The sequence below is a fragment of the Myxocyprinus asiaticus genome, chromosome 34 (genome assembly GCF_019703515.2).
Source record: "Myxocyprinus asiaticus isolate MX2 ecotype Aquarium Trade chromosome 34, UBuf_Myxa_2, whole genome shotgun sequence".
Lineage (NCBI taxonomy): Eukaryota > Metazoa > Chordata > Actinopteri > Cypriniformes > Catostomidae > Myxocyprinus > Myxocyprinus asiaticus.
The window spans coordinates 33,880,805-33,908,637 of record NC_059377.1 but is presented as its reverse complement, the minus strand read 5'-3'; the positions used below and the strand labels follow the sequence as shown (position 1 = coordinate 33,908,637).

Sequence of the window (27,833 nt, the reverse complement as noted above, 5' to 3'; positions counted from 1 at the left end):
CAGCTTCAAAATTCACGTTTGGGGTATGACCGTGTGTAATTAATGCTGTAGAACAAAACGTCCAAGTATCTTAAAGTAGTGTTTACCACATACCTTATTTTACTCATAAATCCAAAACTGCCATTATAAAAATTTCCATAGGAAAATCCTAAGGGAACCAATGGCTCGAAAATGCCAATTCTCTTCCAGGTTTTTGTACCAAACCTGAACAGTTCTATGCCATGCTGTTAACAAACTTCAGTCGACCCACCATCTGTTGTAAGAGAATTAAGACACAGAGGCAGTTATTAAGTTTTCCGTTTATATAATTTATTTGCATACAGCACAAAATGTTGCTGAAAATAACATTAAGTATGATGCTATAAATCACTTAATGAAGGGTGGGAGTAGATTAATTTAAAGCTATTGCTTTAAACAATTTTCTGTTTGATGAGACAATAAATATGAAGGTAGCATTTCAGAGTAAACAGCAATTGCACTAAAATCCCAGATATTGAGTGTGTATATTAAGATACTGAGTCACCTTCCAAACCTACTACCTTAGTTGAACACCAAATGTATACAGCCACCAGGTGTCAGAATTTACATAAATTGTGGCGTAAAAAAAACACTAGAGATTTCAGAACTTGAGGAAAAAGAAATAAATTACATGCAAATGTACAAATAAATATGACTGTACAGGAATTTTAGCTTTTCACTACATTAGGTTTATAAAAATGGTCACAAAACAGAAAAATAGATACAGCAATGTCCCCTTACTCAACTACCTACCCATATTTAAAATATTTGCATCTTCATTCCCAATGTCTCTATATTTTGGCTGACTTATTCACAAGTGAATGCACATATTCAAATAGAAAACCTATACTTTGGTTCAGGCTTTAGTTTGATTAAATTCTCTCAAAAAAACTGAGGCCTTAAGAGAAGTTGCTGTACTTACACAGTGAACATCTTAATCTTATAAAAATATACTTAGACAATATAGATGCTAGATGTTATACATTTTTCAGTAGCCTACCAGGTATGAAATCTCATCGTGCCCTTAAAAACAAAACCATCTTAAATGCAATGCTAAACAAAAACTCATCTAAAAGCCATTAGTCACACAATCCAAAATACTGAATTTGTCTTTTATAGGTCGTATTACATTGCTACTCTTTTTACAAAAGTGATCTTTACCCATGTGCTCTCTTTTGGTTCTTTTTTCCAAATAATGTCAAGTTAACAAGTGAATAAAACTAGGAAAAGCTTTTTTTTTTTTTTTTTTTGAGAACTCAAATATTTCTTTGGAATTTATGGTAAACGGGTAAAAAAATAAAATAATATTAAATGGATATGTGTTAATATATCAGTCACACATGGCAGAATGACATTTGAGAGTCACTATATATTGTGTTTTTGTACTTAAAAGATAATGCAATTATGCACAATCTACTTACAGGCACCATGCACAGTACGAGGTATCCTGTTTTAATGACAGGACACATTTCTCTTGCAGTTAAGGCACATTCCTACCATAATACAGCACTGGATTTGAATTTATATATCTAAAACCAACTCTAATTAAAACCTCAAATTGGTAAAAAGTTTTAGTTGTTACATGATTGTTCATTTTTTGTTGTTGTAAATAATCAAGCAATATTCCCAACATATCTGTAAGAAAAATTTGAAATCAACAATGTTTTCCTTTTTCCTATTAGCAAAGTAACTAATATGTGATTTCAACAGATTTGTCTTACACTGTTCTCCTTAGCAAAATAAGGTGGGGGAAACAGCATAGAGTTGCATGATTGAATGAAGTCCAATACCAAATATTCATCTCTTACGGAGGTATTTGAAAGATACGTTTGTTCTCCAGGATCATGATAAAGTTCTCATCAATCTACTATTGTTGTGAAAAAACATGATCAAGTTCAGGAAGTTCTATTAAATATGGCACTGCTTTTTATGTCCCTGTTGGACAGCTGTAAGAACAGTGATATCACACTGTTAAGGTACTACAGTGGCATATTTTGGTTCCATTTCTTAGCAGCAATACTGGAAGCTGTACTGTCAGCCTCCAAAAATATGTGTAAAAAAAAAAGTTATACTCATGTCTTTATAGTCTTATAAATGTGCGCGGTTTTCTCTTATCATCAACTGTTTTTCCAGATTGTCTAGTTTTCACTTCCCCAGGTGTGTACTCCACCTCTTTCTTACATTGTCTTTTCCTTCTTGTTCAGATGTCCTTGGAAGAGAGACAATCTTTGTCCTTGAGAGCTATATTTTGTCCTTTTCAACCACTGTTGATCACTGCAACAGGAAGAGATAGGATACATGAAACCCTTTTATAGTGGCCTTAGAATCAATCTGTAGTCTCATTTATTATACAACTATTTTTCACATTTATTACGCAATTTTTTATGCTATATACAGAACTGTGCAAAAGTTTTAGGCACTTGTGAAAAATGTTGCATATTTAGGATTTCTTCAAAAATAATGACATAAATAGTTTTCATTTATCAATTAATGCCATACGAAGTCCAGTAAACATAAACAAATCTAAATCAATATTTGGTGTGACCACCTTTGCCTTTAAAACAGCACCAATTCTCCTTGGTACACCTGGACAAAAATGTTCTTGTTTTTTGGCAGATAGGATGTTCCAAGCTTCTTTGAAGAATTTGCTACAGTTCTTCTATTTATTTAGGCTATCTCAATACTTCGGTCTCTTCATGTAATCCCAGACTTACTCGATGTTCAGTGGGGGGATCTGTGGGGGCCATACCATCTGTTGCAGGGCTCCCTGTTCTTCTATTTGCAAAAGCAATGTTTGGGAGTCTAAAATTTATATATCCTGTTGACACACTAAATCTGAAGATATAAATAATAATCTAAGACATTTTTTTTCTGTGCAACATCTTAAGTGCCTAAAACTTGTACACAGTACAGTATGTCGTAGGGGGCAGACATTTACATTGTGACATGTTTACTTGGTCATTTTATAGTACACAAGAACTTTTAAATTAAATTAAGTTACATTTTAATTAAACTTTAAATTACACATCATTATAAATTAGATACAGTATCAATTAAACACTCTTTCAAAATATCAAGAATGCCCTTTGCTCTTCGGTGTTCTGTGTAAATAGAAACTGATTGTTGAGCTTGGCAGAAACTGAAGCTTTTGGGAAATCATTATCAGTCCAAAATAAAATGTTTCTTACTTCTGAGGCACTTGTTTGAGGAACAATATCACTGAGTGAAACAACTTCAACATCCAAACTTTCCCCTGATGATTGGGCTGCTCTGCGGCTAAAAAAAAAAAAAAAAAAAAAACCTTTACACATTGGAGAAACAAGAACATGCATCACTAAAGCCTAGGGTATGCTACGTATTTCTGCCTACCGTAAATGTCTTGTGCACAGATGAGCATTCTAGCTTTGAACGTGAACCCGTACAGAAACATTCAACGCATACACAGTACGAATACTTTGTAATACTCATTAACACAATCAATTCCATGCAAATGTGCAGACAACATACACCGAAAATCTGCACAAGGTTACAAAACTGACTACAGTCTGCATGGATCCAGCTGATGACAATTTGTTATGTGCACAGCACATGGGATGTAGCGGCCCGCCAAAAGCATTCTTTAGCCTTAAATGCTCCAATACACTCACAGCGATGCTGAGCAAAGGTATGCTGTTTGTGATAATTCTGAGACCACCCTTTTAAAGGGTGGGGCCAGCATTTAGAGAAGCATGAAAATATGAGATGCATGCTAACTATATGTAAAACATTAACTAATGTGACATTAAAAGGTGTTTTCATTTACAACTTGCCTTATTCTATAAATAATATACATACAAGATCAGTAAAAGAAGCATTTTTAACCACTGTACAATGATATAGAATAAAATATATGCAGTGGATAATGTGTAATTTGTCATATTTACATTCTGCATTCCTGCCGCTAATGCTAAAATGCTATACGTGGCCTTAATATGTTATTGTATTTTATGATGAACTTTGTGAAATTAATCCACTTAAAATCGTGTGGAAAGAATGAGAGTACATCAATATTTGTAATAGTGTAGACAAAAATATAATGTGTTGTAAACAAGAACGTTCGCATACATTATGAATGAATGAATGAATTTTTTCAGATTACAGTGGCTCGATGCAATTGGTAATGCTGAGGTATGATTCTGAAAGGCATTACAAAAAGTAAATCCATCACACACATCCAAAATATCTAGCCATCACATACCTCAGAGCTGGAGTGTTTGTGGAGGGCCAAGAGCTTACAGGAGAACTTGCTGAGAGGGTTGTATCAGCTGAGCTATTGGTGATCTCATCTTTGGTAACTTCTTGTGGAAGCAGGTCAGGGCGAGCTGTCCGCACACCTGACAGGACAGGAAACAATAGAAAAAAAAGAAAGCGAAAGAGTGAGTGCTCCTTAGTGAATAAAGATTAATTAGTCAGGGTTGATTGGAACAAGGATAAAACCTGCAAAAATTTCAGTTTTCCATCCCGTTGCCTCATAGTCTTACAAAGTAAATGCAAAAACCTCAGAGAGGCTGTGAAAAAGCAGAGGCTTTAATGAATCCTTAGGTTAAGAACAATATTGATTCTGTCCATGTATGTGCTGTAGGCGGCACAGATTAACACTAGAAATGTTTACAAACTGTTATCAGCACACAAGGGCATCTAATGATCAAATTATATAAAGTTATCATGTTATTCTCCGCTTGCAGTGAAAAACTAAGCATAGCCTGAAAAAAAGTTAATTTTCCCATATTCTCAAGGACAGGTTAGTGCCATGAGAGTATGCGTTACAAATGCAACATTCATCATCTTTCCACCTTGTCCTAGAACTTGATTTGAATATTTAGGTTTATAATTAACCCACTAAAGCAATCATGAAAATGACAGAATCAATGGGAAACTGTCTACATAATAAAAAGGAGGTGTCTGCCAATAACATAACATGGCTAATAATTTACAGTACTTTAGTAGACATTCTTATCCCATGAAAGATATTGGCAACCGTTCATAGCCTCATTTTACTCTTGTTTTGCATCTGCTACCCTGGTTATCTTATTTTCAATGTCTTCAGGTCTCATACCAATGTCTGCTTGTGTCTCTGAGCTGAGGGACATGGCTCCACTGCTGGACAGCTGTGCTGTAGTCTGCTTTGTTTGGCCTGCTGGCTGTGTTTGTTCAAGGCTTGTTTGTGCTGCTGTAGGAAGGGACTGTTGTTGTGACTGTCCAGACATGGCAATGTTTGCTTTCTTTCCAACAGACAAAGCCCCACCTCTACCTTTCTTTGAGGGAGACGTTTTCACTAAGAAAAGAAAAAGACAACAGAGACTTTGATGCAGCACTATAATCAGAGTACCCACACTCATTTTAACCAATGAATTTTCATGACTTTTCTAGTCGTTTGTGATTACTGCATAAAAAGTGCCTTATGAAATCCATTTTATTTTTCCAAATTCTGTTTTATTGTTTTCCCAAATTCCATGTTTTACGTTTTATTTATTTGGAATTCTGTATTCAGCAGTTTAATTACATCAAAATAGTGTCTAATCAAATGAATTCATTAAAACTTTAATCAAAAGAAAACAGAACAATTTATTAACACAACAGTGCATTATTTTTATCATATAAAGTGCTGCACAACAGAGCATCACAGATGTGAGATATTGCTTAAAATAAAATTATAAATCTTGTTTAAATAGAGCTTTTATTTTGGAGGCACATTGAGTGAGTTTCTTACCGCCGAAAAAGCAGTATACTACATGACCCAGTGTGATTATTAAACAGCAAATAATTTTATATACACCGATAAGCCACAACATTAAAACCACCTGCCTAATCGGTAGCAATGCAGTGCATAAAACCATAGAGATAAAGGTCAGGAGCTTAGTTAATGTTCAAATCAACCATCAGAATGGGGAAAAATGTGATCTCAGTGATTTGGAGCATAGCATGTTTGTTGGTACCAGACGGGCTGGTTTGAGTATTTCTGTAACTGCTGATCTCCTGGTATTTCCATGCACAACAGTCTCTAGAATTTACTCCGAATGGTGCCAAAAACAAAAAACATCCAGTGAGTGGCAGTTCTGTGGATGGAAATGCCTTTTTGATAAGATAGGTCAACAGAGAATGGCCAGACTGGTTCGAACTGACAAAGTCTATGGTAACTCAGATAACCGCTCTGTACAGCTGTGGTGAGAAGAATAGCAATATTAGGCAGGTGGTTTTAATGTTGTGGCTGATCGGTGTGTGTGTATATATATATATATATATATATATATATATATATATATATATATATATATATTTATTTATTCAGTACTGTGCAAAAGTTTTAGGCACTTGTGAAAACTGTTGCATAGTGTGGATGTCTTCAAAAATAATGCCATAAATAGTTTTTTTATATCAATTAACGTCATACAAGGTGCAGTAAACATAAAAGCTAAATCCAATATTTGGTGTGACCACCTTTGCCTTCAAAACAGCACAAATTATCCTAGGTACACCTGGATACAGTTGTCCTTGGTTGTTGGCAGATAGATGTTCCAAGCTTCTTGGAGAATTCGTCACAGTTTTATCTATATCTATTTAAGCTGTCTCCATTTCTTCCATCTCTTCATGTAATCCCAGACTAACTCTATGTTCAGTGGGGGGCTCTGTTGGGGTCATGCCATCTGTTACAGGGTTCCCTGTTCTTCTTTTCTGTTCTATTCTATTTGCAAAAGGAATGTTTGGGAGTCTAACATTTATATTTCCTATTGACACACTAAAGTTGAAGATATATTATATATATAACCATCTTAAGACAAATGTTTTTGTGAAACATCTTATGTGCCCAACACTTTTGCACAGTACTGTATATATATATATATATATATATATATATATATAGCTTAAGAGACCTTTATGGAGTCACTCAGCACACCCTGGATTCGAACTAGTGACTCCAGGGGTGGTAGTCAGCATTTTTACTCGCTGTGCTCCCCAGCCCCCCGACATTCCGTCTTTAATAGTTCATTCTATTTTTACTGTCCGTGTTGTCTGCATTGTGGAAAACAAAGGGCACTAGCTAAGTGAAATATTTTGGAGTCAAGCATAACTGGAAATAATTCTATCACTCTAAAATTTTTATTCATTTTCATACCATGACCCTGTTTAATGTATTAGTTGCAACTTACATGGAGGTTTCTTGAAGACTGTAGAGCACATAAACTTTTGGAAACGATCTGCATAGAAACTCGGCCGGTGCACAGATACAGTGTCCTGCAGAAGAGAACATGTATTAGTGTAAACAAAACACACAAATTCATGTTAGCTCTTTGATATGGTTTTTTGGTTTATATGATTGCAACGTACCCCATCATGCAGCAGAGATTTCCATGAGTGCTCTAACTTCTTGATAAGCCTAAAAACACACAATTATTAGGAAATTATTGGGATTTATTGTGGAGACAGAAATGGATGCAAACATCAGGAAATACAGCGATTTACCTATAAGATTGCAGGATATCAATGATGCCAATGAAAACCAGCAATCTTTCTTCTTTTGAATTGAATGCTGGAATTCCTCCCATGCTGAAAAAGCAAATAAGGCATGTTAACAATTGTGCAGGCAACAAGCAATTTATTGAAAGTCCATTTTATAATTTCACTGAATTACTATGCAAAGTGACTAACAGACAGTGTTGGGGAGTAACAGAATACATGTGAAGGGATTACATATTTAAAATACAAAATATAAGTAACTGTATTCCACTACAGTTACATTCAAAAAGTATTTTGATTAATGAAGAGATTACTTTGCATTTTATTTTCATTTGTTTCATTTAATATTTAGTCCTTTCAGATGGAAAACATTTATACATATAAATGATGCGATCCAAACTGCATTTGAACAGCGGTGAAACACTTTCTTATGAAGTGTTACATTCATACGACCACACAGAGAAGTAAGTCTGAAGTAAGTTTGGAGCAGAAGAAATAGAAATAAACCTTGTGTAAATTGTCAGCTTTATGCTAAGCTAAAATGCTATTTCTAGCCATTTTACATGCACATGTTAGCAGGCACGATCATATTTTTTTATCAAGAAAATTCACGTTGGATCATAATTTCTTTTTTTCTAGTAAGACCTTTGATATTAGGGCAAAAATTGTATTCTTGATAATAATTTTTGTATTGTTTTCCTGTAAAAATATAAAAAAATCCTTAAAGCAAGATCAATTTGATTTATCTTGTTTTAGAAACAACACTGCATAAGATATTTAGGTTTTTCAGAGAATGTATTTCTAACATGTGTATTTTGTCTTACTGTACTGGCAGAGTTTTTATAGTCAAAACAAGTGAAAAACATCTACCAGTGCTGAAGAAGTAATCCAAAGTATTTAGATTACGTTACTGACCTTGAGTAATCTAACGGAATACATTACAAATGACATTTTACAGCATGTTTTCTGTAATCTGTAGTGGAATACATTTCAAAAGTAACCCTCCCAACCCTGCTAACAGAACACTCATTATAGGGAAAACCCTTCTGGAGCAACCCAGGGTTTAGTGCACGCTGCTTCCGTTGACAAGGCGTAACAGGCTTCAGTGATCACAAACCTTTCATAGGGCTGTGGTGGTGTCTTGCCCATGGCCTCCCCTTGAATAGACTCGATGGCTGTACAGTAAAGGGGCTTCTGGCTTGGTGCCTTTTTCTGGGTATCAGGCACTGCAGTAGATGCATCTTCACCTGCCCGATCCAAGTTGTGGATACCCACTAGTAGACTGTAGTCCATGATTTTAAAGCTCTGAAGAACCTATAGCAAAGATATAGAGTTTGTTGGCAAGGTGGCAGTTATAGTAGATGCAGTTTGTAGATTGAGAGTGGTTCAAACAAAATGAAATTGATTTAACCATTGTTAAAGTACAGGGTGCAATTATAAAACCTTTTCTTTTTCAACTCAGCATAAGACAAAACATCACAAACAGTGAAGAAAATATTGTTGTGAAAGGCATGACCATATCTTAAAGAAACAAGCCACATTGACATTAAAAGGTCATGAAGAACACAGTGCTTAACTAATTTAAGAATAAATCCATAAATACTTCAAAAGTTTCAATAGATTTAAGGAACATGTTGCTTGGAAAAAGATCAACCCACAATTTCTTTTTTGTTCTATTCAATCTTTTTACTTGCTACTCTTTTATAGTATTTTCATGTTAAAGATGCACTCAGTAACTTTTGTCTTTGTGTCATCTTGGACATGCACTGATACCCAGCGGCTTAGATGCAGCATCATTTAAAATCAATAGTTTTCAGTTTCAGATGCCACTGTAGAAATTTTGTATTTATAAGCTGGGTTTCCATCAAAATGTTTAGCATTTTTAATGCACATTTCTGAAAATTCAACTAAAGAAAATGTGAAACATCACGCATTTCCATGAACTGTAAATGCTCATTATCTTGAGGGAGCCACCTTTTGTCATGTAGCAGCTGAACAATCTCTTTGCTTAGGGGAGAGTTGTATTTGCTGTAATAAAGCAATTGTACATTATGTTATTAAATGCTGCCAGGAGACATCGTAGAATAAGTGCAATAGCTCACATAATGAGGGCTCAAATGGCTATTCCCATTCACCGACAACCTCCATATACCTAGGAGCACCACGCTCAACAGTTCTGGTGGATTTTGAGGACCCACTTTAAGGACAGTCTGTGGGTGAAGCACTTTCCATTAACCAGGGCTACGTTTGATGAATTACTGAGCACACCTTTAACTTTTGTCTCCAACACACATACACTCACAGTTTCTCACCCGACAGTCTCTCTGTATGGTTCTGCAGAGGGCACTGTAGTGGTCACTCTCCAGCAGTATGCCATCGGGCATGTCCAGCATGAAATCTAGGTCCTTGTATGTAGGCACCTTCTTAGCCCTCTCTTTGGGCGAAGCACGACGCTTACATGTGGAGCCTTTCAGGTCGTATTTAAGATGCATTGGTACAGCACAGGGAAGCAGGTTGTTCATCACTACAATTCTTATGTTCTTTCCCTCGGCCTGAACACAGTAGAGCCCGTAGAACTTGGGAAGCAGGGTACGCTTGTTCTGGTTCAGGTTCTAGAGGACAAAAGGTAAACTTTTATGCTTGTAACTTTTAAATAATTATAAAAAAATAAAAAAAAAGTCAAGAATGTGTTTTTCATCTGGAGTGTTAAAGCATTAAAATACTGAAGAAATGAAACAAGCCAAAAATATACTTAAGTTTAAGCGTTCAGTACAGTCAAACGCTCTAGCTTTTCAGGGTATACTAGGAGTGTAAAAAAATATTGCATCATCCGATACAATGCTCACGAGTCAATGTCAAATGTATAATACGATACATAAATACATACATGAGTTTGATTAAAACCAAGCAATACAACTGAGAGCTGTGAAACAGTGTCCTCCCCGGAGAGGTGGCGGTGAAAAGGAAAAAACAGTAACTAGTCTACACAGGCAAGTTGAGAGCTCGAAGATCGATGGCAAGTACAGTCGACTGTAGCATTACAGCTTGTCGAATTTGCCAAACAACGGTGTCATGTCTCGGTGCTACTGAACATCAAACATGTCATTTTATTTATGCCGACATCACCACAGAACCAGCAGCAGCAAGTTGCAATTAATAGCCAGTCTCTCCCAGCCGACACAGAGCATGATCACATGCACAGCAAGACACTCATAACCATCAAAAACAAGCTTATTCAAAAAAACTTCCCCATCACGGGTTTCTTATGATGTCACAGGGCAAAAAAAAATTACAATTGGTTGTTGCTCAAGCCGCTAAATAATATTGGATTATGTACATGTATCGTAAAGCCAGAGGTCAGGTCCTCTATAGGTTTTTTTTTCTACACTTACTAACATTGAAAAGATTTTTTTTCCCTTGCCACAGTCACCTTTAGCTTGCTCACTGGGGGCTTTAAGACTTTAAGGCATAATTTTTATAAAGCTGTTTTGAAATGGTCTATTGTGAAAAGTGTTACTCAAATTAAAATGACTTGAAAGTAGAAAAAGAATTCAACAAAAAACAAAAATTGTGAGTTTTTTTTATAACAATCAAACAAAATAAATGCAGTGCTGTACAAGTTACTTTATTGTCGTGCTTTGCTTTTTGTTGCCAATGTCAGACACTGTTGTGTCATTTAAGATTTAAATAACATTTATGTAAAATAAGTTTAAGAAAATCTTTTTATTTTTATTTTTTATTGTATCGTGAGGCTTCTGCACTGTGTCGTGACATTTGTGTATCATTACAAGCCTAGTGTTTACTCCACTGACTGTGCGCACATACACAGGCGGTTGATGCATGCATGCTATGACTGCGGGACTATTTTTCTTCAGGGGTTTAGACCCATAAAGATGTCTTTACAGTCTTTCAGACTAGAGTTATACATATGCAGGTATCTTCTGACCTCCTCACACACATGCTTTTGATGTGCACATCCACTGTTGTTTTCACTGGCATTTACACAATCTTCTTGCACTTCTTAAAAGCAACGCCCCAACGGTAAATGTTGCCACCTTGTGGAGCCACTAATTAGTGCAAATAATTCCTGGTACATGATCAGACTACAGTAAGAAAAATCGGGCAGCACATGTACAGTGCTACAGCACTCCGCTAATGACGAAATTTACATCACTCACCCTGTACGAATAAACCTAGCGTACGCATAAAAAAACAAATTATACTTTGGGCTTTAACCTACAGTGCAGTAGACTTTGTTCCAAAACCTACAGAAATACGAAGGTATCTACTACGATACCCTCTTTTAACCAAATATTAAGGCAGCATTGCATAAAACCTGTACGTTTCTGCCTATGTAGTGCGTTCTAACAAATCTTTTACATAGAAAGTCCTCAAGTTACCATGAAGTATCCCGGTAGGAGTGTCTGTAAGAATTCGGCCTCCTTGTGTTGCAATGTCTTAATGATAAACTCATCGTCACTTGAGACGTAGAACAGAGAACCGCTTGCTCCAGGATTAGACAACTCGATAAGGGGTTCATTACAAAGAGAGTACTGTAGAAAACACACATGCATATAGCTGTTAACACATGACTGGGGCATTGCAAATGCAATTTTATTAAATGTAATATGTCACTGACAGCTATTTAAAAAAAACGTTGTCATATTCCTAAAAACAACAGAAAGTCAAAAATCTATGAAAAAAAAAAAGTTGTGCTAAAAGAGACAAAACACAGAACGGTTCAGATATAGCGTGATAAATAAAGAAGAAGATTACCAGGTAATCACCAGGTCGAATCCCGAACAGCTCTCTGAAGTAGCGAAAGGCAATGGGGGCATAGGTTTTAAACGTGAAGTCACCATGGTGATGGCCTGGTGTGGAACTACTGCCTTGGCTGAGAGGCATAGAGAGTTAACTGTTAAAATAGTTTGTAAATAGTATACCATCATATATGTACAGTTGAAGTCAGAAGTTTACATACACCTTAGCCAAATACATTTAAACTCAGTTTTTCAAAATTCCTGAAATTTTTTCGTTGAAAACATTCCCTGTCTTAGGTCAGTTAGGATCACTATTTTAAGAAATGTGAAATGTCTGGGGGCCTGGGTAGCTCAGCCAGTATTGATGCAGACTACAACCCCTGGAGTCACAAGTTTGAATCCAGGGTGTGCTGAGTGAATCCACCCAGGTCTACTAAGCAACCAAATTGGCCCAGTTGCTAGGGAGGGTAGAGTCACATGGGGTAACCTCCTCGTGGTCACGATTAGTGGTTCTCGCTCTCAGTGGGGCACGTGGTAAGTTGTGTGTGGATCGCAGAGAGTAGCATGAGCCTCCACATGTGAAGTCTCCGCGGTGTCATGCACAACAAGCCACGAGATAAGATGCGTGGATTTACGGTCTCAGAAGCGGAGGCAACTGAGACTTATCCTCTGCCACCCAGATTGAGGGGAGTAACCGTGCCACCACTACTAAGTGTCTCATCACTGTCATGACTGCTATGTTGCTTGGAACTGCACCCAGGACTTTCACCCACTGTTGCACTTGTGTATATGGTTGAGTGACAATAAAGTGATTTGATTTGATAAGTAGTGGGAATTGGGCATTCCAAACTGGGAGAAAAGGGGATAAAAAATAAAAAATAAAAAAAAAGAAGATTATGAAATGTCAGAATAATAGTAGAGAGAATGATTTCAGCTTTTATTTCTTTCATCACATTCCCAGTGGGTCAGAAGTTTACATACACTTTGTTAGTATTTGGTAGCATTGCCTTTAAATTGTTTAACTTGTGTCAAATGTTTTGGGTAGCCTTCCACAAGCTTCTCACAACAAGTTGCTGAAGTTTTGGCCCATTGCTCCAGACAGAACTGGTGTAACTGAGTCAGGTTTGCAGGTCTCCTTGCTCGCACACGCCTTTTCAGTTCTTCTCACAAATTTTCTATCGATTGAGGTCAGGGCTTTGTGATGGCCACTCCAATACCTTGACTCTGTTGTCCTTAAGCCATTTTGCCACAATTTTGGAGGTATGATTGGGGGTCATTGTCCATTTGGAAGATCCATTTGCGACCGAGGTTTAACTTCCTGGCTGAAGTCTTGAGATGTTGCTTCAATATATCCACATAATTTTCCTTCCTCATCTTGCCATCTATTTTGTGAAGTACACCAGTCCCTCCTGCAGCAAAGCACCCCCACAACATGCTACTGTCACCCCCATGCTTCACGGTTGGGATGGTGTTCTTTCGCTGGCAAGCCTCACCCTTTTTCCTCCAAACATAACGATGGTCATTATGGACAAACAGTTACATTTTTGTTTCATCAGACTAGAGGACATTTCTCCAAAAAAAGTACGATCTTTGTCCCCATGTGCACTTGCAAACTGTAGTCTGGTTTTTTATGGTGTTTTGGAGCAGTGGCTTCTTCCTTGCTGAGCAGCCTTTCAGGTTATGTTGATATAGGACTCGTTTTACTGTGGATATAGATACAGTGGCATGCGAAATTTGGGCACCCCTGGCCAAAATTTCTGTTGCTGTGAATCGTTAAGTGAGTAGAAGAAGAATTGATCTCCAAAAGGCATAAAGTTAAAAATGAAACATTCTTTTCAAAATGTTAAGCAAAATAAGTGTATTATTTTTGTTTTGCACAATTTTAGAGTGAAAAAAAGGAAAGGAGCACCATTAAAGGGGTTAAAGCAAATGCAAATATGCGCGCAGACACAATGAAGTATTAGACCAGATACACATCATAATGCAACTAAAGCTGAATCCCGGACATTTTCGCAAATTTAGAAATCCTGGCCGGATGCTTAAGGTCCGAAAAAGAGGACATGTCCAGGAAAAAGAGGACATATGGTCACCCTACGTTAGCAGAGGTGCAGAAATTACTTTTAACATGGGGGCGATGAGGAAACATTTAGAAAATCAATTTAAAGTGACTACTACTAACAGAAACACGTGTTGTAATACTAATATGTATATTAAACAGGACTTATGTTGCTGCCTTGCTGGCATCTTGACAAAGTGCTCCGGGATGCTTTCGCTTCAAGTATTCGTTCATGGCGGTTGTACTGCTGTGATAAGCCATTTCCAATTTGCATGGCTAACACAGCACCACATTGTTGGGTCTCTGGCTAAAATACTCCCACGCTTTAGATGACCGTAGGTGAGTTTTTTTTAGCTGCAGTTTGTTCTTCGGGGGAATCCATACTTAAACCGGGCGCTGGCATTTTAATTACTCCATTGCGACGCGCTGACACATGTTATGCAAATCGACGTATTTCTGTAATTGATGACGTCGATGAATCGTCCCAGCCCTACCCCCGACCTAAACATCAAAAATCTGTGGATAGACCTCAAAAGAGCAGTGCATGCAAGACAGCCCAAGAAGAAAACTTCTTTTGCAAGGAAGAATGGGTGAAAATCCCCCAAACAAGAATTGAAAGACCCTTAGCTGGCCACGAAAAGTGTTTACAAGCTGTGATACTTTCCAAAGGGGATGTTAATAAATACTGGCCATGCAGGGTGCTTCGGGCCCTTTTCCTTTTTTTAAACTGTAAAAGATGGAAATAAAACAGTAAAATTGCTTAAAATATTAAAGAAATGTGTCACCTTTAACTTTATGCCTTTTGGAAATCATGCCATCTTTTGCTCGCTTAGCTATTCACAGCAACAGAAATTTTGATCAGGGGTGCCCAAACTTTTGCATGCCACTGTACTTGTCTACCGGTTTCCTCCAGCAACTTCATGAGGTCCTTTGCTGTTGTTCTGGGATTGATTTGCACTTTTCACACCAAACTATGTTCATCTCCAGGAGACAGAATGCATCTCCTTCCTGAGCTGTATGATGGCTGTGTGGTCCCATGGTGTTTTTACTTGCCTACTATTGTTTGTACAGATGAACATGGTACCTTCAGGAATTTAAAAATTGCTCCCAAGGATGAACCAGACTTGTGGAGGTCCACAATTTTTTTTTTTCTGAGGTCTTGGCTGATTTCTTTTGATTTTCCCATGATGTCAAGCAAAGAAGCACTGAGTTTGAAGGTAGGCCTTAAAATACATTCACAGGTACACCTCCAATTGACTCCAATTAGCCTAATTGGCTAATTGCCTAAAGGCTTGACATCATACTCTGGAAGTTTCCAAGCTGCTTAAAGGCACAGTGTATGTAAACTTCTGATATAGAAAATTAAATGTGAAACAATCTGTCTGTAAACAATTGTTGGAAAAATTTCGTGTCATGCACAAAGCAGAAGTCCTAAACGACTTGCTATACTATAGTTTGCTAATTTTAAATCAGTGGAGTGGTTAAAAAATGAGTTTTAATGACTTCAACCTAAGTGTATGTAAACTTCTGACTTCAACTGTGTGTATGACTAAGCTGCACTTTTTTTCTCACACTTTCTCAAAAGTCTCTTGTATTCACTGCTATCTTTAACCAGACCCAGATCATTTACACTCTCATATAGTTGTTACTCTGCAGACAGACACAAACACACACAGGCACACCTGGGAAAGAAGATGCTTTCCACCACTTCGAAGTCCTGCATGAGCACATCTCTCTCTGGCTTCTGGCTCAAGCTTCCCACACTGTGTGTGATGCCCAGCTGAATGGCGCCTTTCAGGGCAGATGATGTGGTCTAAAGGATTCAGATGGAGAACACATTGTGTGCTGAATAAGAACGTGTCAACTTGTATGTAATACAAAAAATATCAAAACAGTTCTCCTGTGTCTACTCTAAGTTAACTTTAACTCTAGGCTACCTTCGGATAAAAGCATCTGCTAAATTACCAAATGTAAATAACTTTATCACTAAAAATCTGTTGTTGATGCAAATTATATTTTGTCTTTGCATGGCATGTTCCAATGCCATGAAAAAAAAAAGTTATTGGGAGGGGCAACAATTCAAGGTCTGCTTATCCTACTTGTACGTGTGGCTGCCATTTACTGGGTTTTATTATCTTCATGGTGCCACACAAGGAACTGTTAACAAAAGTAATCTTCAATTTGCAAGGATGAAGTCTCCTACGCATTAGCTCTTACAGAATCATGAATGTGCGTCATTCTACATCAGTTCTTATAATGCCATTGATTCATCATGTATGGGTCATCATGTCATTTCATAGTTCTATCATGTACATGCTGCACTGAGCATATCAAATCTGTATATCTAAAACTTGCACCTTTTTATAAGTGGTCTCTCCAGTGGGGTCAATTCCTCGGTGGCCCATGGTCCTTTTTTTTGTCTGGGATGAACCTGTGATGCTCAGACCCTGAATGACACATAATTACTCAGAACACAAAGTCACAGAGCATTTAATTTCAGATTTTATGTCATCTGCAACATAACATTAATGACAAAGCAACATTTTAAGTTAATGCTACTGTTTTTCTATCAATATAAACAAATTATACAATGATGCAATACTATAATGTATTAATATAATATTCTTTTTTGTACATGGATGACAGGAATTTTTGCAGGATTTTAGCAAGTAAAAAGGGGGAAATCTGTGTTTTAAATATTTTTAGCTAGATAGTTGGGCTATAAATATTCTTTTTTTGTGATTTTATTTAGCTGTCAGAGAATACATTTACATGTATTAATTTAGCAGAAACTTTTATTCAAAGTGATTACTATTACTAGTGATTTTTTGCCAAAATATATTTGAGCAATAAGGCTGTAATCTTTGGTTTAGAAACTATGCATGGGTGAAAGGGAACTGTTGTGCTGATTCGCAACAAATGAAAAAGGAGGAAATCTTTGTGTTCTAAATATTTTTAGATGGATAGTTGGGCTATAAATATTTTTGTGATTTTATAAAGCGGTCAACAGAGAATACATTTACATTTATTAATTCCGCAGAAACTTATTCAAAGCAATTAACAGATTAACAAATGAGGAATACTACAAAGTGATTATGTGGTTCACCTTCTGCTTAAGAAACCCCATCTTGACCCATCTATCCTTAGCAATTTCAGATCTATCTCCAAATTGCCTTTTATTTCAAAGCTCTTAGAGAGAGTTGTGTATCGTCAGTTGAGTTCTTATATCAGTATGTCCAATATTTTAGATATATATACGGAAACAGCACTGTTGAAGGTCAGCAATGACCTGTTGCAATTTCTCGATACTGGTTCATATGCGGTGCTTGTCTTGTTGGATTTAAGCGCTGCATTCGATACAATCGATCATAGTATTCTGTTACATCGGTTGGAAAATGTGGTGGGTATTCAGGGTGTTGCCCTGCAGTGGCTGGCCTCTTACCTCAAAGATAGAACCTTCTCAGTGAGCATTGGGAAGTTTTCTTCTTCGTCGGTTCCCCTATTATGTGGTGTGCCCCAAGGGTCCATTTTAGGTCCTCTTCTCTTTTCACTTTATATGCTCCCCTTGGGTGCCATTTTTAAGAAATATAAGATCTCCTACCACTGCTATGCTGACGATACACAATTTTATCTACCAGCTAAAACTGACAGTAGTTATCCTTTGGACGTGCTTTGTGACTGTTTTGAGATCATCAAATGTTGGATGGCTAATAATTTTTTGCAGTTAAACGAAAGCAAAAGCGAAATTCTGATTTTAGGCCCCTCCAGGCCTCCATCTGTTTTTAATTTAGGTTCTCATTCTGCCAGTTCAACCTCATGTAAGAAATCTTGGGGTTACATTTGACTCGTCACTAAATTTTGAGAAACAAATCAGTACAGTGGTAAAGGGCAGTTTCTTTCATCTGAGATGAAATTAAAACAGTTTCTACCCCCGAAATATTTGGAGACTGTAATCCACGCTCTCATAACATCACGCCTGGACTACTGTAATTCCCTATACCGTGGCCTGCCTCAAATTGCGATCTCTCGCCTGTAAATTGTCCAAAATGCTGCAGTGAGACTTCTTACCGGAACCAAAAATAGGGATCACATTTCTCCCATTTTAGCGACTTTACATTGGCTTCCTGTAAAGTTTAGAATCGATTTTAAAATTGCTGTTTTTGTGTACAAGGCTTTATCTGGTGTCGCACCAAAATAAATTTGGTGACCTTCTGATTCCTTACTCTCCGCAAAGAGCACTTAGGTCTAGTAATCAGTTTCTCTTAACTGTCCCACGTTGTCACTGTAAAACTAAGGGTGGTCGGGCCTTCTCTGCTGCAGCACCTAAACTTTGGAACAGTCTGCCTGTAAATGTGAGGTTTGCTCCTTCACTAGCCAGTTTTAAATCGGCTCTTAAAATCTTATTTGTTCTCTCTGGCTTTTGATTAAGATTAGTTTAAGGGTTTTATGTTGAAGTTTTCTGATTGTATTTTATTGAATGTGTTTATATTTTGTACGCTGCATGCTTTCCTTTAATGCTTTCTTTTTATATGCTCAACGTTTTACTGTACAGCACTTTGGCGCAACTCTGTTGTTTTTAAATGTGCTATAGAAATACATTTCTACTTGACTTGATTCATCCTAACTAAGGAGACATTAATAGTTACTACTGCAATACAAATTTTCAAAACTGGCTAGAAAAATACAACCTATTATAGAGCCATTATAAAACAAGAAAAATAATTATATATATATATATATATATATATATATATATATATATATATATATATATATATATATATATAAAAATATACACACACACACACACACACTACCATTCAAAAGTTTAGGGTCACTTAATTTTATTTTTTTTTTTTTTTTTTTTCACATTTTAGAATAATAGTAAAGTCATCACAACAATGGAATAATAGAAATGGGAATTATGTTCTGACTAAAAAAATCCAAAATTAATCAAAACTGTGTTATATTTTAGCATCTTCAAAGCGGCCACCCTTTGCCTAGATTTTGCAGAAATGTACTCTTGGCATTTTCTCAACCATCTTCTTGAGGTATCACCCTGGGATGCTTTTTAAACAGTATTGAAGGAGTTCCCATCTAAATGCTGGGCACTTAGTGGCTGCTTTCTTAATTATTCAGTCCAAGTCATCCATATAAAAAAGAAATTATTATTTTGTAATTAAATAGATTAATATGTTGGCACAATTATAATTTTGTCTACAAAACTAATTTAAAACATGTAAGCATACGCCTTCAGATCAAAAGGTTTTTAAGATCATGTGAAACATTTCAGTCAAGTGACCCCAAACTTTTGAATGGTAGTGTATATAGTGCATTCAGACCCCTTCCTTTTTTTTTCATGTTTTATTATGTTGCAGCCTTATGGTAAAATGCTTTAAATAATTTTTTTTGCTTAATATTACATGATGTATGTTTGATGTATGATACATATGATGTTTGATGTATGATACATATGATATTGAATCATGAGCAATTTAACAATATTTTTTTAAACTCCTAGTGTACACTGAAAAGCTAGAGCAATTATCAATTTACACTCCATACCCCATAATGACAAAGCAAAAAACAGATTTTTGATAACTGCAAATTTATAAGAAAAAACTGAAATATTACATTGACATAAGTATTCAGACCCTTTGCTATGACACTTGAAATTTAGCTCAGGTGCATCCCATTTCTCTGAATCATCTTTGAGATGTTTCTACACTTTGACTGGAGTCCACATGTGGCAAATTCAATTGATTGGACTTTATTTGGAAAGGCACACACCTGTCTATATAAGGTCTCACAGCTGAAAATGCATATCAGAGCTAAAACCAAGCCATGAGGTCAAAGGGCCTGCCTGAGGAGCTCAGAGACAGGATTGTGTCGAGGCACAGATCTGGGGAAGGCTACAAAAAAATGTGGCTGCATTGAAGGTTCCCAAGAGCACAGTGACCTCCATAATTCTTAAATGGAAGAAGTTTGGAACAACAAGGACACTTCCTAGAGCTGGCCACTGGCCAAACTTAGCAATTGGGGGAGAAGCCTTTATTTCAGTAGAAGCTTTGTTTTTATTTTTGTTTAAGTTGAGTTGACAACAGTCTTTTAATGCAGTGAAATGTTCTCATCTGCCTTGCTGTCAACAAAAACCCGCTCATGTGGTTATTTTAAATATGTATAGTAAATTGTAGCGGCCAAACATAGAGGTAAGTGAAATTACACAAATGTGCAATTACAGTAAATCTGGGGTACTTTAAATAATGCACTCAGTGCATGTTAGCACACCTAACTGAACTCAGAGCACATCTGTCACTCAGCGCACCAGATAGATAGAGTTTGTGTGTATGGAGCACAGAACCACTCTGAAACCACACGTGTAATACAATAATCCCATTTACATGTATTTAAGAAAGCACTACACACTACAGACAAAACAGCCGCGCACATAGGCGCAGCACAGCAGGCAGCGCATTGAGATTATTTATTTATTTAAATTGCAGCCCTCGTGGTTTGAAAATCACACTGGGTCATATTGCGATTTTGATTTTATTTTGGTTAATCATTCAGCCCTACCTAAAGGACTCTCAGACTGTGAGAAACAAGATTCTCTGGTCTGATGAAACAAAGATTTAACTGTTTGACCTCAATTCCAAGCATCATGTCTGGAGGAAACCAGGCACCGCTTATCATCTGCTCAATACCATCCCAACGGTGAAGCACGGTGGTGGTAGCATCATGCTATGTGGGTGTTTTTCAGTGGCAGGGACTGGGTGACTGGTCAGGGTTGAAGGAGAGCTGAACGCAGCAAAATACAGAGATGCCTTTACTGAAAACCTGGTCCAGAGCGCTCAGGACCTCAGACTGGGCCGAAGGTCCAACTTCCAAAAGGACAATGACCCCATGCACACAGCAAAGACCATGCAAGAGTGGCTTAAGGACAACTCTGTGAATGTCCTTGAGTGGCCCAGCCGGAGCCCGGACTTGAACCCAATCGAACATCTTTGGAGAGACCTGAAAATGGCTGTCCACCGACGGTCCCCATCCAACTTTACAGAGCTTGAGAGGATCTGCAGAGAAAAATTTAAGAAAATCCCCAAATCCAAGTGTGCAAAGCTTGTTGCATCATACCCAAAAAGACTTGAGGCTGTAATCACTGCCTAAGATGCTTCAACTAAGCACTGAGTTAAGGATCTGAATACTTTTGTCAGTGTGATTGCAAATTTATTAAAAAGAAAAAAACTGACCTAAGTTATCAAAAATCTGGTTTTTGCTTTGTCATTATGGGGTATGGAGTGTAGATGTGGAAAAAAAAAAAAAGTATAATTTAAAACATGTTAGCATAAGGCTGCAACATAAAAAAAAAAAAGTTTAAAAAAAAGAAAAAAAATTAAGGGGTCTGAATACTTTCTGAATGCATTGTGTGTGTGTGTGTGTGTGTGTGTGTGTGTATATATATATATATATATATATACACACACACACACACACACACACACACACACACACACACACACACACACACACACTTTGCTGTTTTATTGAAAATACATTATTGAAAATATATTCTTCCAAAAATGCCAAAAAAAAATTACAGATAAGACAAAATTATTGTCCCAAAAATTACAGTATTTCAGCATTTTTGCCCCCAAAAAATTGAGCAATTAGGCTGTAATCTTTGGCTTAAAAACTATGCGTGGGTGAAAGAGGACTGTTGTGCTGATTTGCAACAAATGAAAAAGGGAACGGAAAATGGAAAGAAAAAAGGGGCAGAGAGGCTCTAGAGTAGAGGAAGAAACTACAGCAAAAAAGAAGAAGCTAGCACTGATTAGCAAAACAGTTACAAAATGTGGCTACAGTATGGAGTAATAAATACAAATGGCCAATTCATAGAAATAACCACAAAAATGACACACAGCAAACTGGATGTGAAACAAGCAAAAAAGAAGGGTATAATTACCTCCGAGGAAGGCATCTTTTGCGTTCCAGGAGTACCTACACAGATAAAAAAAAAAAAGACTGAATTTTCCATGCACCCACATTTTATAAACTTTAGAAAAAATTTGTTAGGTTATATGGAATAAAATCTACTTAAAATTCTAAAGAAATATTCTTGCCAACCAATGAAAACCTTGTACTTTATGTATGTATACCTACTTCTTGGACATGGCTGGATGGTTTGATAAAAACTTTTCCTTTAAATAAGGAAAATAACAAAGACTTGACATATTGTTAAACTGTTAACATTCAGCAGGGCACGCATCAGAAGTGTTAAGGCCAATTCACACTGCCCCAACAAACGCCAACAGACACCAACACTTCAAACATTCTAAAGTTGGCTGTTGTATTTAGAATGTTAAGAAACATAACTGTTGTGTTCACACTGATCCAACAAACTTGCAGTGTTGTTCGCTTTTGATGATTGACAAGAAAGAGGTTGCGGATGAAGCCAAACATGCATGATTTAATATATAAATATTATGCGCTATTAATATTATTACTTAAGTATGTTTAACATGTAGTGACATTAGGCTATAACCAAGTAAACACACCTACATTGTAAAAACTTTTTGTATTTGCTGGGAACTTATTCATTCTGACAGTTCAGTCAGAGATTATGTCCATAAAATGTGGGCAAAGTTGATATTTTTTAAAGTTTCTGTGTGATTTGACACCTTTTGAGGAATAATGAAACTTCATGTGAGTGAGAAGAACACTTCAGCACAAATCTATCAATCTCTGTCTGATATGCGGACTCCTTGCCTATTTGTACATATTTGCTCAAGAGTGTCATCCACACAAACTGCTGAACCCATATCAAGGGAACGGAAAGCTTGAACAAGTTCACTACAAAAATGTTATTAATCGTGACTAATTGTGTTTCTCCTGATCTACCGATGTTGTGGCCACGCGCATTCATTTTATATGAGCTGACAGGGACACTGACCTCATTGTCATAGCAACAGTTCGCGCTGAATCACATCACGTCAGTCTGTTGGAGTTTGTTGGAAAGTCATACCAGACTGCTCAAACATTCAAAGACCCGACAAACGCAGACTGAACATGTTGAATCTGTCAAAACAGATACCAACAAACGCCAACAGGGTGAACACACTGATCTGACAAAGACCAACAAACGTGTTTGTTGGTGTAGTGTGAACGGGCCTTTACTGTAACAGATCTATTAATCCACATCTCTATTACAGTAAATATCATAAATGTAGGAAAACTATCTATTTTAATTTGATTAATAGTGCATTTATATATTAATTTCATCCCAAATGTCAAATTTTGTGGCTTCATCCATGTCTTCTGTAACACGGAAAACATAGGGCCCTACGACACATATCTTAATAATACTGGAGCAGAGTGATTTTCATGATGTTCAGTTCAGTCAATGGTTCTTGAACGTGCATCCTTCCGGCAATGCAGACAGAAAACCGGACTAAAATAAATAGACAGTGTTTTTCAGCGCTGCAACACTGCTACTGAATCTAAAGCGTGAGACATAAAGCACAACCTGTATAGTCCGATACCCAAACAAATTAATCTTTGAGCCGGTTCTTTTTAAAGAATCAACAACAACAGTGCTACCATTTAGGGGAGGGTAAAAATATTTATTTCCCGATGCATCGCGATCTTCATTTCATCAGATCAATTTTTTTTACTCTATGCGCAGCTCTACAATGAGAGAAAAATCACTTGCATTTGGAACCAAATTTCGCGATATGCGAATACAAATTTATATATTTGGCAACTGGCTGATAAATGTTTAGATTTCACTCACCAGTGAATGAATTGAGTAACAAAGTGGTGGAATATTCAGCAGCGAGATCCTTCCACTGCATGTTAAGAGTAAAAGTTGTTCCGTGTAATGCTAGACCAAAGACGGATCCACGTAACCGATTTGTTTCTTTTAATATTGTTAAATACTCTCATTAATATACGCTCTTTACAGAAATACTGTCTTTCTTAAAGAGACAGTACCGGTTTTTAGCATGTGTTCAACAAATCAATGTAAATACCTGTAACTAGAACAAATTATGGAATTAAACAATAAACATGTAACAAAATATATGCAATTTAATATCCTACTTATTGATTAAATACATTGATTTGTTCATTTTTATAAAGCTAAACTGTGACCAAAATTATGAATAAATAAATAATATTAATTAGCTCTTGTTAGTGAATTAACAAGACTTATGAATCAGTCGGAGCTGACTGGATAAATCTGACTGAATTAACTGAATCACTCGAAATAACTAGGGATGCACCAATATGACAAATTTTGGTCGTTACCAATTTTAACACAAAAGCGATGCATCTAAAAATCTGTATTTTTACCCAGCCCAATTATAACACCTTTTTTTTTTTTTTTTTTTTTTTAAATGCACAAAACTACACATAGCATAGTTGACACTCTGAACTGTATCACTGTTTGTATGAACTGTTTTGATGTGGCAAAAATGGCATAATTTAATTTCAATACTCACCCAGAAACAAAATATGCTTTATAATCAAGAACCTAAACATTTTTTCAAAGAGGACAAAAGGAAATATATAATCAATATCTAATGCTTGGCTCTTTAAGGGTTCATTTTTACGCATTTGCCCTATTAGTATCTTTCTAATTCATGTCTCCACAATACCTGACTTTTTTTTTTTCTCCCCAAATTGAAATGCCCAGTTCCCAATGACCTCTAAGTCCTCGTGGTGGCGTAGTGACTCGCCTCAATCCAGGTGGCGGAGGACGAATCTCAGTTGCCTTCTCGTCTGAGACAGTAAATGTTGTTGAGCACGTTACCGTGGAGACGTAGCGTGTGAGTGGAGGCTTCACGCTATTCCCAGCAACATCCACACACACAACTCACCACGCACCCCACAGAGAGCGAGAACAACATTATGATGACCACGAGGAGGTTAACCCAACGTGACTCTACCCTCCCTAGCAACCGGGCCAATTTGGTTGCTTAGGAGACCTGACTGGAGTCACTCAGCACTCCCTGGATTCTGACTTGCGACTCCAGGAGTGGTAGTCAGAGTCTTTACTCGCTGAGCTACCCAGGCCCCTCTGACATTTTTACACTTCTCATATGTCATATACGGTCCATGCTCAAAAACTAGCATGGAAACTTCTGTTAACTTGCTTTAATGAAAAAAATAAAAATAAAATTTAAAAGTGCAAAATAAACACAAATGCAAAAAGCAGTTTACACTGAGATGGGTTGAGACGGGTTGTTAACCACAACTGTGCGAGCATACATGCAGCATGCATAAACCTGGGTTTCAATTCCTTAGTTTTTCTACAGTCTGCAACACCAATATTCAAAACAGATTCAAAACAGGTACCTTCAACACAGATCATATTGCAGTCACAGAGATAGGCCTACATGTGCGTGCACACACATGCATGTACCTCTCTACAGTAATAACTTCCAGAATAAAGACATCTGAAAAGGGATAACCCACTGATTGAGGAAACAAAATAAAACATAAAAGAACTTTCAAACAAAATAGTCACAAATGAAGTGAGAGTGAAAGTGACTTTAACATCTGCTTAGGCTACGACAATCCATTTATCTTATTTCATGAGAATCAAAACAGATGCACTTTAATGGCTCATGTTTGAGCTAATAATCTGAACAAGCGGAGTTCTAGTGCATACTATGTGCATAGACAGATGTCTCACTACATTGTGTAAACTTGTGTATGCATAGTTTAAATGAATATTCTGGGTTCAGTACAAGTTAAGCTAAAATTAATTTCGACCCGTCCCTCCTTTTCTTTAAAAAAAAAAAAAAAAAGAAAAGAAAAATCGAGGTTACAGTGAGGCACTTACAATGGAAGTGAATGGGGACAATATTTGGAGGGTTTATAATTTTATAAAAGCACAAATTAATTCTTAAATTAAAACATCTGTATGATTTGAGCTGTAAATAGTCGTTTTTAACAGTCATCATGGCAACGAAGTTGTAAAATTGTATATAACTTTACACAGAAAAGGTTAGCAAGTGATTTTATCACACTAAAATCGTGTTAACACGCATAATGTTTATGTCTTGTGAATATACTTTTGAAATAGTGAGTTCCATTGTAAGTGCCTCACTGGACCAAGATTTTTGCTTTTTTAAAGGAAAAAAGGAATGAGTCGAAATTAATTTTATGTAATCAGCATTATTCCACAATGTCTATCTACCTATTAATTTCTTACTGTAGGAGATTTATATGTGAGATAGATTCTTTAAAGCAATAGCAGAGAACCGAAACAAATGTATCTTCTATATTTAGATGTCAAAATCTAAATCAAAAGGAAAGGCAATTCTCTCTTACTGGTGGAGCTCGGCCCGTCCGTGGAAACTACACCAGGCATAGCCATTTGCTGGCGGACGTTTCATGTGTTCCTGCTTGTTTTCACTTCTGGTTTCGGTCCAACAGCCTTCTAAGATGAACCTGTGCAATAAAAAGTGTGTTAGTCATCTCAGTTAGTCAATACAAAAATGTATGTTTTACAAGATACTTAACTTATAATAACATTCTGTCCTGGCATATATTACTGGAGCTTGGACGTTGACTTAATTTCAAAGTTAAAATAATAGTTATTGATCAAATTGTGTTCGTTAGCTCGTAAACTAGATAGAGCGAACTTTTCAAATTCCCATGCAAAACAACAGGTAAACGCACTTACCTCAACTTATTTACTTCGTTTTTGACTCACGGATGAAAAAACAGATTCAAGTGTCCTGTTTACGTTCTCGGAACAGCTGGAAGCCTCTTCCAAAACTTCGAGGTGCTCAAAATGGTCGTTTTTAGGACTTAAGCGGGCCGGTCCGGCAGTAAATAGTCCGTTGAATCGCACGGAAGCTTCCTCAGGACCCTCAATAAACAAGCGGAAGTGACGTTGTTGCTTAAACAGTCGTGTCTAGAAGTCTCGCGTGAGCCGCATGCGACGTTCTCACACGGCTTTTATTATGTTTATTTGGAGTCCTACAGACACCTTACACCTACCCTTACCTAAACCATACCACTAAATATAACCCTAAACCTAATATTAGTAACAGCACATGAGACTCTCGCGAGACTATGGCATCAGGATGGTTACCTCTAGAGACAGCCGTCTGCACCGCTCTGTCCTCTGTCCTGGGCTGCCTAAAGGGGGTGCTCGACTGCTCAGAAAAAGAAAAATCTTGGAGGAATATTCCGGGTCCAATACAATTTAAAGGGGCATTCCGTAGTTCTCTAGCTAGCGTTAGCATTGCTCTTCTTCGTGAACTTTAAGTGCCGATACTACAGTGGTGTTAGACGCTGCACTGCCATCTATCGATGTGGATAAACATGATCGTCTCTGCTGCCTCTAACTCTGGAATATCATTTGCATCTGGAAAATGTCAGAGTTGAGGTAATTTCTAAAGTTATTTATTACTCCTATAATATAACTGCTTTGCCTTAAAACAAACGTCAGAAATCAAGTGAACATGCTTCTACTGAGGACAGTTTATTATTGT

At 36.9% G+C, this 27,833-nt stretch overlaps 1 protein-coding gene across 5 annotated transcripts; it reads right to left on the bottom strand.

Annotated features, from left to right (window-relative positions):
• Nucleotides 1-284: 284 nt before the first annotated feature.
• On the bottom strand, nt 285-27,183 carry LOC127424891 (phosphatidylinositol 4-phosphate 5-kinase type-1 alpha-like). 5 transcript variants are annotated; one of them, XM_051670422.1, is made up of 16 exons: nt 27,017-27,183; nt 26,662-26,781; nt 22,289-22,323; nt 16,686-16,775; nt 16,011-16,141; nt 12,289-12,406; nt 11,913-12,065; nt 9,825-10,124; nt 8,630-8,826; nt 7,519-7,602; nt 7,384-7,432; nt 7,206-7,290; nt 5,114-5,332; nt 4,256-4,391; nt 3,207-3,294; nt 285-2,292 (listed from the first exon to the last, which is right to left on the bottom strand). In XM_051670422.1, exons 2-16 carry the CDS (start codon nt 26,705-26,707, stop codon nt 2,290-2,292), a joined length of 1,734 nt encoding a protein of 577 aa, XP_051526382.1. In that variant the 5' UTR covers nt 26,708-26,781; nt 27,017-27,183; the 3' UTR covers nt 285-2,289. The 5 variants fall into 5 exon arrangements, with proteins under 5 accessions (XP_051526382.1, XP_051526383.1, XP_051526384.1 ...); XM_051670423.1 differs by lacking the exon at nt 27,017-27,183 and adding an exon at nt 25,681-25,799; XM_051670424.1 differs by lacking the exon at nt 27,017-27,183 and adding an exon at nt 25,681-25,781 and having other exon boundaries at nt 26,662-26,770.
• Nucleotides 27,184-27,833: the final 650 nt, after the last annotated feature.